The sequence below is a fragment of the Pipra filicauda genome, unplaced genomic scaffold, assembly GCF_003945595.2.
Source record: "Pipra filicauda isolate LSUMZ 115617 unplaced genomic scaffold, ASM394559v2 scaffold104_size2351352_pilon, whole genome shotgun sequence".
Lineage (NCBI taxonomy): Eukaryota > Metazoa > Chordata > Aves > Passeriformes > Pipridae > Pipra > Pipra filicauda.
Window position 1 is genome coordinate 1640808 of NW_024103485.1, and position 15796 is coordinate 1656603.

Genomic DNA, 15796 nt, shown 5'->3' on the forward strand with positions numbered 1-15796 from the left:
AGGGCTTTTTCCCATCTTATTTTCTCCTCCTGCCCCTGCAACTTGGTGGGCACCTGACATCCACCCAAGGTAAAACCACCACACACTGCATTCCTGAACAATGCCATAATTCCAGTATCTACTTAAATAAGGAAACGCTTCTAATTTTGGTTTAAAGATTAAAGTACACAGAGGAATGTTAGTTCAAAAAATATTTTCTCTCTTAACTGTCCCTTTTATCAGTGATAAGTACATTTAACTCTTCAGTGTTGGTGGCTTATAGCGTGTAAAACTTAAGATCCTTTTTCTGTCGTTGTTTTGGACAATATTAGTGCCTGTGTAGCTCAGAGCAGGAAAAAAAGTTGGAGGAACTGACTGAGAACAGAATTTCTACCTACTGTCATGATGAAAAGTGAGACTAAGCAAGTGACAAAACCTCCTTTAATTATTGTTTACCGTTACAGTTAATAGCTTGGCTTAATGGGATTGAACTTTTTTTGCTTTCTTAATCTTCTTCAGAAAAAGAAATTGTGTTGAAATCCAAGCACGCTAAGAAATATGAGCTTTTAGACCATCTGTGCAGATTCATTTGCCTTTGTAGATACTCACTGATCACACTGTCAAGTTGTTAGCACAAATGCATGCTTTTCCCACCAGAAGACTAGTTGGAAAATAGAGAGCTGCTTTTTTTTTTTTTATTAGACCTTAATGAATTGATTTTGTTCAATGTCAGCCAAGCCTACTTCTCTTAAGGGGAAAAAAAATCCAACCAAAAAACCTAGTTTGATGTTGCACTGAAATTAACAGTGAATATATTATGTATTCATATGGGGTGGATGGTCATCTTCAAAGCACACTCAGTCACATACATCTCAGTTTTCTACTTTTCCACAGTTTTTCAGGCTGCACTCCAACCCAATTTTTCTACCATGAGATGCATGAAGGCACATTTCATATGACAGTTTTCATCTCAGATTTTCAGATTTTTTTAATGTCTAAACATTCTAATTATAGGAAAAGCTTTCTATTGATTTTCGAATAAATGGTTTTATATACAGGGCTAAAAGATAAATAGAAATAAGCCATTGCTGGTTTACAGGAACTTGTTTCTTGTGCATCCCGAGCAAATACTCTTAAAAAGAAAATAAGAACAACTTTTGCTTTTCTTCCATTAAATAAACAGAAAAACATGTTTAGGAGAAAAGGTCACAGCAACCAAAAGACCAAAAAAGTCATAAATTTTCAAACAACTTACATACTCAGTCTTGCCAAATGAGCATCCTTCTAAGGATGCTCAAGGTCCCCAATGAATCTCAATTGCTGGCGGTTTCATATGTCAGAGGCAAGATGTATAATTCAAACTCTGTGTCATGCATACTTGCAGCTCCAGCATGTAACTCAAATAGAAACCCGTCATGTTTTTCTCTAGGTAATACTTGTACAGGTAGAGGTCTATAATTGAAACATTTGGTTGTACATAACCATAAATCAGTCTGCAAAATCACTTTATCAGGTTACTTCTACAGTTATGAGCATAGCTGTAGTGAGCATTCATCCATGGATGGCTTCAGAACATGTCCTGAAGTGAGTTCGATACCAAGATGCCAATAGTCTCAGGGTTCAGTGCTGCAAAATGCAGAGTTTCCTCCACCTCCCACCGTCTTCAGGAATGGGCTCTGCCCTGCTGAGAAATACATCGTGTTATGAAATGCTGTCAAATAGCAAATCCCTGTAAATGTTAGTACTTTCCCTATACACTGAATTGTTGCAGCACAGAAAGCAAGTTACATGAGATTTTCTTCATGTAATACTTGTATAATAATTCAGCTATGCTTTGGAAGACCTAAACGTACCAAGTTTTGCAATGGGCTTGTTTTGCCCACCTGCTCAGACCAGAAACCCTTTAGTCACATGGAAATAGTAGATGGCCGTAAATGAGCAACACTTTCTGAAACTGGATGCATTTTCAGCTGAAAATCACGAAAAGCAAATTTGTGTCCCCACATTATCTTAAAATATAAGCAGTGTGTGGGTAGGGAAGGAGATGAGGTTCTCTTAGTTTTGAAGTGACTGCCAGTAAGTCACTGGAGGTGAGTCATGCCCCGTGTGTGTACACAGCCTGTTAATTTGATGCTGGAAGAAAGGGGAGTGAAATTTCCAACCTTACTGAGGCCTTGGCCTTCTCACAGAAACAGCTTACAGGAGTGAATTTGGTGATGGGGGAAAGTTTTATATGTACCTTGTACACAAAGAAAATAGACTGACATCAGCTACGTAGGTCATCCAAACAGCCTCTGTAGTATAATGGGTTTAAACAATGAGTGTAAATCTACCTTATACTGGAGGTTCTCTTGTCAAGCCTCATTTCCTCCTACCCCACTGAAACATCATGCCCCCTGGTTTTTCATTATAAGAAATGGGCTGCTTGACTGGATTACTAATTTTGGAAACCTGGGCTTTTTTTTTTTCCTTCTCATACTGTAGAAATGCATGGCACACGAGTAGTTTATATGGTTAAGAGACTTGGGCAGCAGCTCTGAGGCGAGGGTAACATAGCAATGAAGACCTTTAGGTGAGAGAACCATGGTTCAAAATACACTGTAATCAGGGATGGTATAAAGCCCTGCCAACCCAGAAGCTACAAAATGCTTCTTGAACTAACAAACAAAAGAGAATGCAGTATGCTTAATACAGCATGTTCAAGTTTAGCTACTAAATATTCAGGGCAATTAGTGAAATGTGAAGCTTCAGCTGGTACAGTATGTACCCTTACCTGCAACTGCAAAGTGTATTTACTTAAAAAGCAAATTGAATCTCAGATGACAGACATAATACCTGTGACCAGTGTTCATTAGGAAATGGTACCTCAGGAGGAATTAGTTTCTGCAAGACCATGGTAATTGAAAGGAGAAGGGGCAGTGTGTTTTATAGGTAATGATATATCAGAGGGACTCAATGACTGTAACAGTTACTATGCTCTACAGACATTTATATAAATACCCTGGGTTTTGGTAATGAGGGTTTCAGATTGGATTTGAGAGAGTTGTGAAAATAGAGACTGCTTAAGGTTTTGCATAGGAAGCATGCTCCTGTGTTCATTTTGTGTAGCTGTCCTAGTCACAGCACGTGCCCTTGGTTAGTTTTGTGTTAATACTCAGTTATTTAAGTATATATTTGAGCACCATTGTTTCTACTGTGCTCAACGTACACTGAAATCTCTGTTTAAACTCCTTTTGGTTTCACTGAGATCAAGCTCAGGCAGTGATGCTGTGAAGTTTATGAAGATTTTACTGCTGGTTTTCCTAAAAGTAAAAGATGTAGTTATGTGTGTTATCTGATGTGTGGTTATCTCACTAATGTAATGGGTAAACAGAATTTTATTCTAGCAACTCTTTATGTGCTGTTCTTATACGTGTCTTCTAGAATTTGTGTTTTATTCTTAAAAGAGATCAAAAATGTACACCCATTTAGACATGGTTTCTTTACATTTACTTTCCAGAATCAGAAGTGCCTATCCTGCTTCTGACTTGAAGACAAATACCGGGAAAATCTGGAGTGTCACAACAAGGTTCCCAGACCATATCCTTGGTGGAACAAAATTCAGAATCAGTGTTTGGACAGATTTTTCTCCATCTCCTGTGTTTCTTACACAACAAGGTAAGTGATTGAGGTGTCCATATCCTTCCACAACTGAGTTCCATGGAGATGATAACAAAATGCATTTGTTGTCTGGAAGGATATTTGGAGAGCAAGCCTTATGGGAGTCTTGAGTCCAAACTTTGTCAAGCATGTTCAGTGAGTATATTTGCTGTAAAATTAATATTATGTTAAATATCAAACTCTGCTAGTAGATCTCTACTTTCTTTTGTTGCAATTGGGGTCAATTCTGGCAGTCCCAAATGGGCCATCATTCAGAACTTTCATCCAGGAGGAAAAGTTTGTGCCTAATTTAGAGTGTAGGGGTAGCCCTTATATAGTCTTGGAACTTCTCACAGCCTTGATTCTGTTTTTGAATGTAAAACTTAAGAATCAGTGCTGAAACTCATCTGCACCCAAGGTTATGTGCAGGTCTGGGAAGGTACATCAGTCATAAAATGAAAAATTCCGACTAGGTGGAAAAAATAGAGGAGAATAATTGCTAATTGGAGCAGTTTGCCCATGGAGTTTGTGGAGTCTCCAGCCTTGGAGGCTTTTAAGGTGTTATAAGACAAAACTCTAAACAAGCTGATCTGAATTCAGTGGATTCCCCTGTGGAGGGGAAGAGACTGGAATAGATGGACCTACTGAGGTTCTTCCTAGCCTAGATTATTCTGTCACTGCTGACTGTGGGAAGCTGCCACTGCTCCTGTGCATCCTGTACCTCTCATGAAGAGAGAACTCTTAATTCCAGCTCTGGTAATTTTTATTCCTGCAACATATGCAAAAATGAAATAAATTACATCTTCTTCCCCCTCTCTTCCTGTTCTGTTGCATTAAGTGATAGTCTTTTTTTTTTTTTCTGAATCATTTCTTCAGTTGTCAAGGAATTATTTGGCTGTAACAGGCTGAGTACTAGTTTGTGTGGCAGGTTGAAAGCTGAAAATCCAAAGCTTTACAGAATGTCAGTCACACATATAAAAAAAAAAGCTTCATAAATAAGATAGCCAAGACTTAGAGACTTCACAAGTTTTCTGCTTGATTTGAGAACATCTACATAGTTATTGGAAAGCCTAGAAAAACAGTAGATTGTATCATCTCAAACCAATGTTTTGTGGATGCCATGGAAAATCTTGGAACACTTGGACCAGAAGGTAGTAATTCCAGCCCTTCTGTCAGCCAGGCAAGGGATCTACATGGAAATTCCCTGTAAAGCAAAAATCTTAATTACTGGCAAATGTTTTATCATTTAACATTACAGATTGTTTGATTTTTTTCAGTCTGCTTAACTTTGTTCACAAAATCTCTTTAGAAGGCACAGCTAAAACTGAAAGGGGGTGTAAGAAACAGTTCTATCCTAAACTTGCTTACAGACTAAGTAAGTGATAAGGGTAAAGTGCAGGAAGGGAGTACACTTTTCTACTCCATCTAATATAAAGAATTGTTGAGTTATGCAAAAACCTTTGGCAGAGAAAGGAAAGGAGAATGGGTCTAGAGAGTACAAATGATACTAGCAAGTTTCAGATTTTTTCCAAGGAGTGACCTGAGAAAAGTGCATGTTACAATTTTAATTCAAGATTCAGTGTCATTCTTTGGTTTCTGGAGTGTATAAATTTAGCGAAGAGGCACTGCAGTTTGTGTCAAACCAACTATGCTTAAAACAGCGAGTTGTCAGAGGGCTAAATGTTTAAAACTAGTAAAATTGGTAGAAAATGTGTAACTGAAGGGGCTTTCAGAGCAAAAGAAAAACCATTTTTCAAAGAAAATGAGCATTTTTAGGAGACACTTCTGAATCCATTGATACATTTGTTTTTCCCTGGGGATGACCAAACCAAAAAGCAAGCTAGCTGTGGTAACCAACTCTGTTTTATTTACTTGTTTCTGTCACAGCCCCCTCCCCTAAAAACGTCATCTGTTCTCTGTTTTTTTCTCAGTATCACATCCCCTTAAACTTCCCTGCAAAAACAATTTTATATTTCTTGGTTTGTTCTAAAATAATAGCATGACAATTCTGAACCAGATTTCTATTCTATTCTGTTCTATTTTTTTTTTCTATGAATTGGCTGCTGTGGGCAAATGGGTAATTCAGAACCTCATTAATCCTGATGAAACTGGTTGGTTAGACTCAGTTTGAGCCAGGTGTCTGAACCTGGACCAGTGTAAATTAGTCACCACACAAAGCTGGGTTACATGTTTATTTTCTGGGGATTTGTAGGTAGTTTCTGTTTATATATCTCAAAGTTCACTTAAAACTTCCAGAAAGGGCTCCTATGGCTGCTGCTTTTGAAGCAATAAACAAATACCACAAATGAAAAACAGAAAGGAAATTCTACTTTATCTGTAGCTGTTAACAGAAAAGCTAATGAGATTGCCTATGTGGAGGAAGTCCAGGCTTTATTTTTCATTATTAAACCATCTCTGTACATTTAATGAAGACTTTTCACTGAAGAGTCAGATTTTTTTCTGCTAGAGAAAGTTAGACTTGCAGGATCACTGCAGGTACACTGTGCTCTGCATGCCTGTAAAGACAAAACCTATCAGACATTATCCAGATTATGCAGCTCTTCTTTTCATTTTTGATCAATTCTTCAAAAATGGACAGGGAGGAAGTGTATTGGCAAGTGTTTAAAAATGGCTTAAAAAGCTGAAGTAGCTCCGGAAAAAAATCTCAAAATGCTGGAGTATTTCTTAACAGCAGGTTGTACAAAACTGACATAGAACTTCTTAATTTATAGGGATTGTATACTTATTTCTATAATATTATGTGGTTATACATATATTAAATAATTTTGACGTAATAAATGACATATATATAAAATGCATTTGAGTAGAAATTTACTACTTTGCTATGGCTAAAAAGGTGTGCATGGCAGAAACAACAACAAGTGAAATTGTGTAGCCTTCTTGTGTCATGAGTGGCTACAGAGTCAACTTTTGCATCAGGCCATATTTGCACATTGGAAATGTACCAAGATGTAAATCAGAAAAATTAAAAAGAAAAATAAATTGCCATTTGTCTTTTCCTTTCTTCTTGGAAATGTTGCTCATCTCGTCTTCATTGCAGCTACCTAACAAATTGCTAATTTCCTCTAAATGGACACAGATCCAGTGACACGTAAAATATTTGAAGAAAAATTTAAAAAATAATAAAATCAAGTGTGTCTTGATTTAATTCCTCTTGATGGAGCTAGTCTGCAGCAGTTGTTAGGACTTACGAAAAAAAAAATCTTATTTTCTTTGCTCAAGTATCTAGTCTGAAATTCTCTAGCAAGCTACTATTAATTTTTCTTGCTATCTTTATTTACAGCTGGCTGTATCACTCATGACTTAATTGTAGAGATCCTCCATTGCACAAATCAATACCCAGCCCAGGAGGAATGCTTTCTAAGTGTTTATGGGTCTGATGAATTCTTACAAAAGTAAGTATCTCATTAAACCATGAACCATGTAAACAAGAACCATAGGGAGAGTTAAGAGCATTGTGTTCCAAACACTTCATGTGTAGTTTCTGAAGGTTCTGAAACACACAGTACTTATGTTCTTCAGAAATGATGGTGTGCTCTAGTACAAGGATTCACATCCTTGCTCCTTTATATAAGCTTTGGGCAGCTTTTAATAATTTGTTTCACTCCATTGCCCTTCTGGTCTTCCTCGTCCATAATACAAGGATGCTGCTACTTCCACTATCTCATAGGGATGTTGTCAGCATATTCTCAAAGAGAGAAATAGCCAAAGAGAAGAAACAATATTATACAGCTGCATAGCAGGGGGTTTTTCTTCATATTCAGTGACAGTAGTAGTAAAGCAAATGAAGTCAGCACTTTGGTGCTGACTGCAGGTTAAAGAAAAACACATTATACATGCAAACAGGTCTTTCTGAATGTATGTAGTCTACTAGTAAGGAAGTAAATGTTCTGATTCACATTAATTCCAGTAGGCTCTTGTGGTGGTTGAAAGCACTACTGGACTCAGCTAGTTGTTTCTTGCCTTCTGGCAGCTTTTAAATTCAGCTGTCAGCAAAAGTGAGCAGATTCTGTGTTGAAGCAGCTAAAGTGCAGGCACTTGTCAGCTGTGCTGTGGGGATGGTGACTTTGAGCAGAAGGGGAGAAGTTGGCAGTACTCTGTGGTAACGTGTTAAGCTGGCACTGCAGGAATCGCAGCTCATCTATTAGAGATGTAAAAAGTGTTAGATAAAATAGGGTATGTCTGCAATTGAAAGGGAAAATTTTAGAAGCAGTCATATTTACAGTAGAGTGTAAAAATTACCTGAACCAGCCTAAAGCAAATCAGTTTGATTAATGAAGGTAATGTAGTTGTGAGAACAAGTGTCACACTGTATAAATTAGCTTTGTTCTGTATCCAGCTTGAACACTTGTATGCTAACACAAGCACATGGGTCAAAAGTTCAGATGTTTATGGTGAATTATGTTTGGAAACTAAAGATGGAGACTTCAACACCTGTAAACCACCTCTTCCCTTGTTCAAATCTCTGTAAAGCAGGAGCTGGGACAGCAGAGTGCTGTGTGAAGCATTAGAACACTAGAACCACTGAGCAAAGAACCAGGTCATACATAAGATCTGTTAATTACAGAAGAAAGCCAGGGTTTGTTTTTTTTTTTTTTTTAATTATTATTTTCAAGACTCTCTCTTCTCATTTCAAAGTAACTGCAAAAAAATAGAAATAATGAGCTGTTGTACTGAGAGTGAGCTCAGTGTGTTTCAGTACAGTGTACAGTACGTGCTGAAGGGTTTTGTTTTCACTGTTGGGAAGAACTCATCAACAGTGGACTGTTTAAATTCCTGCACTTGCAAAACCTCTGCACGTTTCATTAGCAGTGGAACAAGGTCAGTAACATTCTCAGCTTTGCTTTGCTCCTTCACTGTCACACAGAAAGCACTAAGCTGCACTTCCAGCTTCAACAGCTTGTAAGTCCATATTATACCTGTTAAGTTCAGCTCCCTTTCTTCTGCCTCTTCATCAGAGGCAGAAGAAATTTGAAACCCCAGACCATAATGATCCCTTGGGTAGCTTAACATGGCCTGCAGAGTTGCCTCAGGGTGAAGTTTTTCCTACGTGTGGGCTACCCTTAAGTGCAAATTGGTTTCCTCCCAATGTTGCTAGCACAGTGATTTGATGTACTTGTGCAGAGTTCTTCCCCAGAAGAGTATTTGGAAATTATTCAGGGATGAATTCTGGTAGTTCCCCAAGTTATGAGACAGCAAAAGGAATAAATACTCTGCTGCTGCTGCTTTACTGTAATCCAGAAAAAAACTAAAGTGTGGCCAAAATGGTGATGTGATAAATTGTTCTCAGACAAAGCGGAGCAGACAGCTTTGTGAACATCTGTCAAAAGCTTTCATTTACTGTTACATTGAGCTGCATTAATGAGCACTTCATCCCACCTCCTGCAGAAGCACCTGAAAGACTTGATGATTTCTGAAAGCCATTTAGTTTTGAATGAGATGAAGGAAAAAAATACTTGTGTGCTAATGACCATTACACTCAGCACCAAAAGATTTCATTGACCATTATTCCCTTCCTACAGAGAGATCCTGGAGCTCATATCCCATCTAACTCACAAGTAGAATATCAGATTTTTAACATCCAAATTTTAAAAATATCAGAAGGTTGCATCTAGACTGCAGCTGAGTCTGTAATTAGTAGAGCTATCTGTGAAATTCTGATTTGGAATCTCATTTGGTTTCTGGTCTTTAAGTGCACTTTGTGTACTGATTGGAAACCCTGGCCTTGCTGCAACCTGCAAGCTTTCTTCTTCTTCCTGTGTTTTCAAGTATTTCTTACAGTGCCTGTAGAAGCCTTGAACCTTGTCCCTGCTGCTTCTGTCGTTGTAAGGTGTACTTTAGTTCCTCCGTTGATTTGCTGTAGTTCCTTTTTCAGATGTTCAGTGTAAGTGCATCCGGAGGCAGAATCCTGCCTGAAAGATGCAGATTCCTTGAAAGAAGAGAAGACCAAACCCCACTACTCTACTTCTCTGGGTTTCCCAGCTGTGGGTGTGCTCTCCACTCCATTACACTTGTCCTGTTCATGATCATCTTATACCTCTTGGAGGGCCATCTGCTGTTTCTAAAAGTTCTTTATCATGCCATCATCCAAACCTTCTACATCCACCTTCAAATCTTGCTCTCACAGTTTACAATCTTTCCTTTGATTTAAAATGGATACCCTTAAAAATGATTTTGTGATGTCCTTCATGAAAGATGTTATATAGAAGTAAATTAAATTGGGCTTCAGCAGCTTGTGTCAAATTACTCCTGACTCTTAAAGCCAGCATCAAGCCAAAACCAACCCTTCTCATGTGTCAGCAATGAATCAGTCCTCCATTCAGACTGCATTGCCTTTAGCAAAGCAGGCCACAAACTCAGGGCATCCTGAAATGCCAGATAAAGCAAAACACATCAGTATATATATAAGAATAGGGGATTCATTTTTTTTTTAATTTCTTAATTTTTTTATTGATCTGTGTGCTGTCAATAGGTTGCAGTAGTGCAGATCCAGCAAAGGAATGTAGTACAAGGATATTTATAAGCTTTATTTCTAAACATGCTTTGTTTTTAAGGCATCAGTGTATTTAAAGTTCCATCTGCACTCTACCACAGTGTAATTTCCACAGGTACCTTACTGCTTTGCAGTTCAGCCAACACAGTGAGCAGGGGTATGGAACTGAAAAGTGTAAATGCTTATCATTTCTTCTCACATGCTTGTGACCTTATTGATGACATTTTATTATTTTTTTTGCCTTACTAATTCTGTTCTCTGGGAATTGAAATCTAAATAAGAATTGGTTTTCACTCAAAATTTAATCTATTAATTATACACTAGGCAGAGACATAATCGTGCAGATTGGAATCATAAGAAGCAAGTACCTTTGGATGAACATGTTCTTTGTGAAAAATAAACGTAATATTCTCTTGTCACTGCAGATTAAGTTTCTCATTCGGAGATGCTGCTCAGCTGAGTCTCTTAAAAAAATAGTCTGATTGAACTGTATTAGGGTTTGGAGCTAATAGCACATCAGGAAACCTTGCTGTGGGGAAGCCACTAGTAAGGGGGTCTCAGGAGAGAGGGATTTTCCCTTTCTCTGCTTCTGATATATTGTGAGATGACAGGCAAGTCCCTTTATTTTGACCAGTCATTACCATGTCTCCTAAAGACATGGACTACATTTCATGTCATTTGTCATGGCATTCCCACAAAGCTGTAATCTCCACGTGATTTCAGAAAAAATTAGGGGAAAACTTGAGTTAATAATGTTGTAGTGCTTTTATTTTTTTTATATACAGAACTCAGAGGGCTGTAAACCAGTTACTAATAATCGTATTATCCTCCAAAGGAAATATATTGCCTTTGTCTTAATGGTACAGGTGCAGTAGCAAATGTGCCTGGGGTACAGCTAAAACCTGTCCATCTGTAGTGAAGCTACACTTCTATTTCTTGTATTTCACTTTTCATCTAGACCAGGTTTCCACATTATTTTGCTGAGGCATTAATCCATTTTGTCTAGTCTCTTGTGTAACAATATCTGTCAAAATTTTTCTCTTTGTATTTGTGCAAATAAAATCCAGCCATGAAGTCAACTGCATGGCCAGTACTTCTGCCTGCAATATTTCAGGCAGCATTGCTGTGTCAATAAAGGATCTGATGATGTATAGTATCTGCCCGACACAGCAGAGCTAGCACAAACCACTGGTGTCGATGTAGTTACAATCAGAAAGTTCAGCTTCTCTTGGCATAGCTTGTGTTGCTTGGAAGCATGATGACATGGAAAAATTACACTTGCAAAAGGCAGTTTTTATACATCTGTGGTACAAAACTACAGAGGAGGGTATAGCTGTACACTAGGAGAACACTCCTCTGTATTGGTATAACTACACCAATATATCACCTTTGGTGATGAATTCCTGTCATTGGATTGGTGTGATGTTGGCATTGCAATAGGAATCTATCTACTGGATGAATGAGGAAAAAATTACTCAGGGCTCAGAGATGTGTTTTGTTGTGGTCATATTCTTGTCACTATGCCTGTCCCCAAAGGTTGGAGATGAGGCAGAATGCAAGGAGCAAGAATAATAGTGGGGTATAAGGCAAAAACCAGGTGTGAAGTAGTTCTAAAGTGTTAAGGAAACTTAGTAGTCTGACCATTCAGGAGCCACTGAGACTTTCACTGCTGGGACCGAAGCTTCTTCACAACAAGTGGCTCCAGTGACCCAGTGGGTCCCCACTTGATTCCCTTCACACTCCACTCTCACACAGTTTCCTCACTGACTCAACTGCAGTCACGGAGAGTTCATCATCAGTCACGAGGCAGACTTGATTAGCTGAAATGAGGAGAGGAAGAAGTTTCAAGAAAGCCATGGGAAGGCACAAAACAGAGACATGCTGAGGAGCAACAGAAGAGAATGTACGCATTGGTACAGTCACAGGAACTGGGAATTGGTTGCTTGGACTTTTGCTTCTGAAAGGATTTGAGAAGGGTGATACACAGATAGCACTAGTGCAGGTATTTCACTGTGGTACCTTGTCATTTAACTGCAAACTGTTGAGGTTAAAGAAGAAATCACCATGTGCCTGAGATTAGATGGACATCACAGTCCTTTCTGGTGTTAGATCTGTGACAATACATCCTGTGTTGGTGTCAGCTTATCTCACTCTTACGTCTGTACATCATGATCTTGAAATCAAGAAATTTTGCAAATGTATGGAAGTGCTACCAAAGGAGAACCTTTGGCATAGGTATTAGGTATTTGTTTTGTCAGATGAAAATGAGTTTGTCCTCTGTGACGTTTAATGTATAAGTTTAAAAAAAAAAATCCTATATCTACACTTGCACCTTTTGTCACCTCTAATGTTTTACTTAACTACAGTGTAGTATGAGTGCAGATTACTTATAATAGGTAATAATTCCCCGTAGTTGTGCTGAATGGCGATTACATACAGTGTATTTTTTAGTGTAACCATTCATTTATGCTGGGAGCCTCTGCTGCTCAGTGTGAGATCTGAGTCAAACTTTCCATGATTTATTCATTTTGATTTTTTTTAAAACTAAATCCAACTATTTTTATTCAGACATTCCATCAAAAGCCTATTTAAGTAGAAATAAAGTTTATATCTGAATTCTGAGTTTTTCATGGCCCTTGACAAACCAAGAAAGAATCGTCTTTTCTTCATGGACCGGTGAGTTCTGAAACAACTTACCATACTGCAAAACTGTATAAATACAGAATATCCTTTTTTGTGCTTGTCTGGTTGAAGCCTTGAAAAAAGCTACATGAATCTAACTGAACATACACTAGAGTTGTAACTGATGATGCATACTAACTTTTGGTGATGAATTTGTCTTTGTAAAACCCATTGTTCTTTTTCCTACTCATTAATCCCAAAGGATTTTTTTCTGATGTAAAAAGATGTTTGCCTTAACTCTGAAAAAAAAATTTGCGTTATTTCACCCTTTTAAAACAAGATGTGGAAGGGAAACGGTGAAATCATTTTTGTTCCAAGTAATTTCAAGTGACAAACCAAGGTTGTATTATAACTTAGAAGAAGTTGCCAAGTGGTAAGTGGGCTAGAAGCTACTCTGAGGAGGCAAATAAATAAGAATAATTAATTCCTCTGCCATGGGGGGAAGCGCATCCTTGACCAGCAGTGTATTTTGTAATAACCACTCCAGCTGAGTGAGTAGAGCTCTATGTCTGACCTTAGCTGCCATATGACTTGAGAAAGACCAACTCTGCTTTTACCACCTCTGTGTGAGCTACACAAGGTGAGAACTTTGATATCTTTAAGAATCAAGGGCCACCTGTCTTAATATGTGTGATCTTCAAACTTATAGTTAATATTTGATTTTTGAGTTGGGTATCAGACACTGCAAGTCGTCTGCAGTGATGCATTCATAACCAGGATACTTTGTATAAATTGCACTAACTTGGGTTTGAAGAACACGCATGAATAATCTCGAGTTTTGGGAGCACATGCTGTTGGTTAAGGCTGTTCTCTCCCTGTGTCATTTTTGTTCTGTTACAGAACTTAATGGTCAGTGATACAACTAATCAATCACTTTTCACAGAAATAGGCGCTAAGTACAGGGATTTTATTTTTCAGTCTTCTCTGCACTTAGAATTTAGTCAACTGGTGCTTTTAGGAGAGGGAGCAAGGAAAAAAAAAAAAAAAAGAAGGAAGTAACAAGCAGAGATAACGATTTGTTTGTTTTCCCCCAAACTGCAGCGACCACACTTTGGGCAGCCATGAAAGTCTTCGCAAGGCAACCCCCTGCGTTCAGCTTCGGCTGCACAACCCTGCTCACCTGAAGCAAAGTTTGGCTCGAACGGTAAGTTGTCTTTTTTCATTCCACCAGTCCTTATACATAGCAACTTTCGGTAACAGTCAGAGAGATTATTTGCTTTCCTGAGGGTGCATATATTATTGCTGAACTCCAGGTGAAATGTACTGGGAAACATCTCTGCTTTGCTCCCATATTTATATCTAGTGAGTGACTGCAGAGAACACGACTGAAAAAGACCGAAGGTTACTTTTTCAGAAAAAAAATCGGTTTTGTCAGAGTTTAATGCTGCTTTTTTCAAGTGGTCAGAGAATTCTTCATTTCCATTGGCCTTTCTGTTTTGAAATATAACAAGGGCAAAACTTCTCAAGGTACTGTGTAGAATGAATTAGATTTGGATTCTTGTCATTGTCACTGAAAACCAGGGTAGGTTTATAAAAGCCAGAATCACTGATGATGTGCTTGTGCATGCATGATGTGTGTGTCTGTGGTTGGTTGTGCCCATGCAGAAATGTCCTTGCAGAACATGTTGTTTTATCATCATCTCTAAATCCAGGGAGATTGCCATTAGGATTATTTGGCTTTAAGCAACCTTGTAGTGGATTACTGAGCTTCAGTGACACTGACCTGTGCTACTAAATGTGAACTTTATTCTCAGTGGGCAACCTTGATTTACTTCCAGCCCAAAGTCTGCAGTGCAGCAGAAGCTTTGCTCTGGGCAGTGTTCACTGACAGTGTGTTATCTCTGTTCACAGATAGTACCAATAACCTGCTTTGCATAGGTATGATAATAACCTGAGTCTGTCAATATATGAGTCAGATGAAAGATGTCTAGCAAAAAGACATAGGGACTTTTAATTTTTGTTATGTGTCACCATGTGAAACCTCAAGTTCAATACAATATTTTACCTGAAGCATTAAAAAAAGGACTATAATGAAGTTGATTATATATACACATTTAACATTTTAATCAGTTAATAGATAAAAGAGGTATAGTTTAGTGCTAATAGGTGCTATCCCAGTTTAAATTACTGGCATTCTTCACTGCCAGTATTATTCACTTATTTTTGAAAAGCTATTGATTCTCTTTGACATACTTTCTAAAGAAAGTAAATTGGGAAACATGAAACTTTTCATCACCAGGTCACTTCTTCAAATATGATTCAGATCAGTGAATTAACAACTGTTTGCTTTCAGTCTAGAGAAAATAGTTGATGTTTGAATATACCTTCAGAATGGGCTGAACAAGTGTCCACCTCATATGTTCTTTTTCATCTCATCCCCATATCACATCAGTAAAAAGAACACATTCAGTGACCACTGGAATGAGTTTTGTCTTGGGAAAGTATCTGTTGTACCTTGCTGTCATTTAGCTGCAAGTTGTTGAGGTTAAAGCAGAAGTCACCATGTGCCTGAGATTAGATGAACATCACAGTCCTTTCTGGTGTTAGATCTGTGACAATACATCCTGGGTTAGGGATGGAAAAGTTCATTCAGCTGCCAAAGGGGCTTGTGAAGAGTGAAGTGTTGGTGATTAGATGTAATTATGGACAGGTGTAAGTATGTGTAATGTTGGAAAAGTTATTTACCTTTTCTAGGTCAACATTACTACTATAGATCTTCAAAACTGGAACCTAATGATGTGTTCAGGAGTCTCTTGACAAGCTTCAAAGCTTGTTTGTGTGCTAAGGAAGTAGAACTCTACACTAAGGCCATCTGCAGTCTGACTCTTGCTTACCTTATATGACCCTGTTGAATTCAGATTGCATAGTTAAAAATATCTGTCTGTACATGCAAGTTACTATTATTTTATTATTATGCTTAATAACCAATATAAGTGGATACTTTCAAGTAATAAGCAGCTTTTTTTTTTAAACAGACACTTT

At 38.0% G+C, this 15796-nt stretch overlaps 1 protein-coding gene across 1 annotated transcript in view; it reads left to right on the forward strand.

Annotated features, from left to right (window-relative positions):
- The window catches only part of PIK3C2G (phosphatidylinositol-4-phosphate 3-kinase catalytic subunit type 2 gamma), a 205679-nt gene that overhangs the window by 13862 nt on the left and 176021 nt on the right, over positions 1 to 15796 (forward strand). The window contains exons 4-6 of the mRNA XM_039379280.1: positions 3479 to 3636; positions 6923 to 7034; positions 13856 to 13958. Coding sequence (XP_039235214.1) covers positions 3479 to 3636; positions 6923 to 7034; positions 13856 to 13958 — 373 coding nt within the window. The remainder of the gene's footprint in view (positions 1 to 3478; positions 3637 to 6922; positions 7035 to 13855; positions 13959 to 15796) is intronic.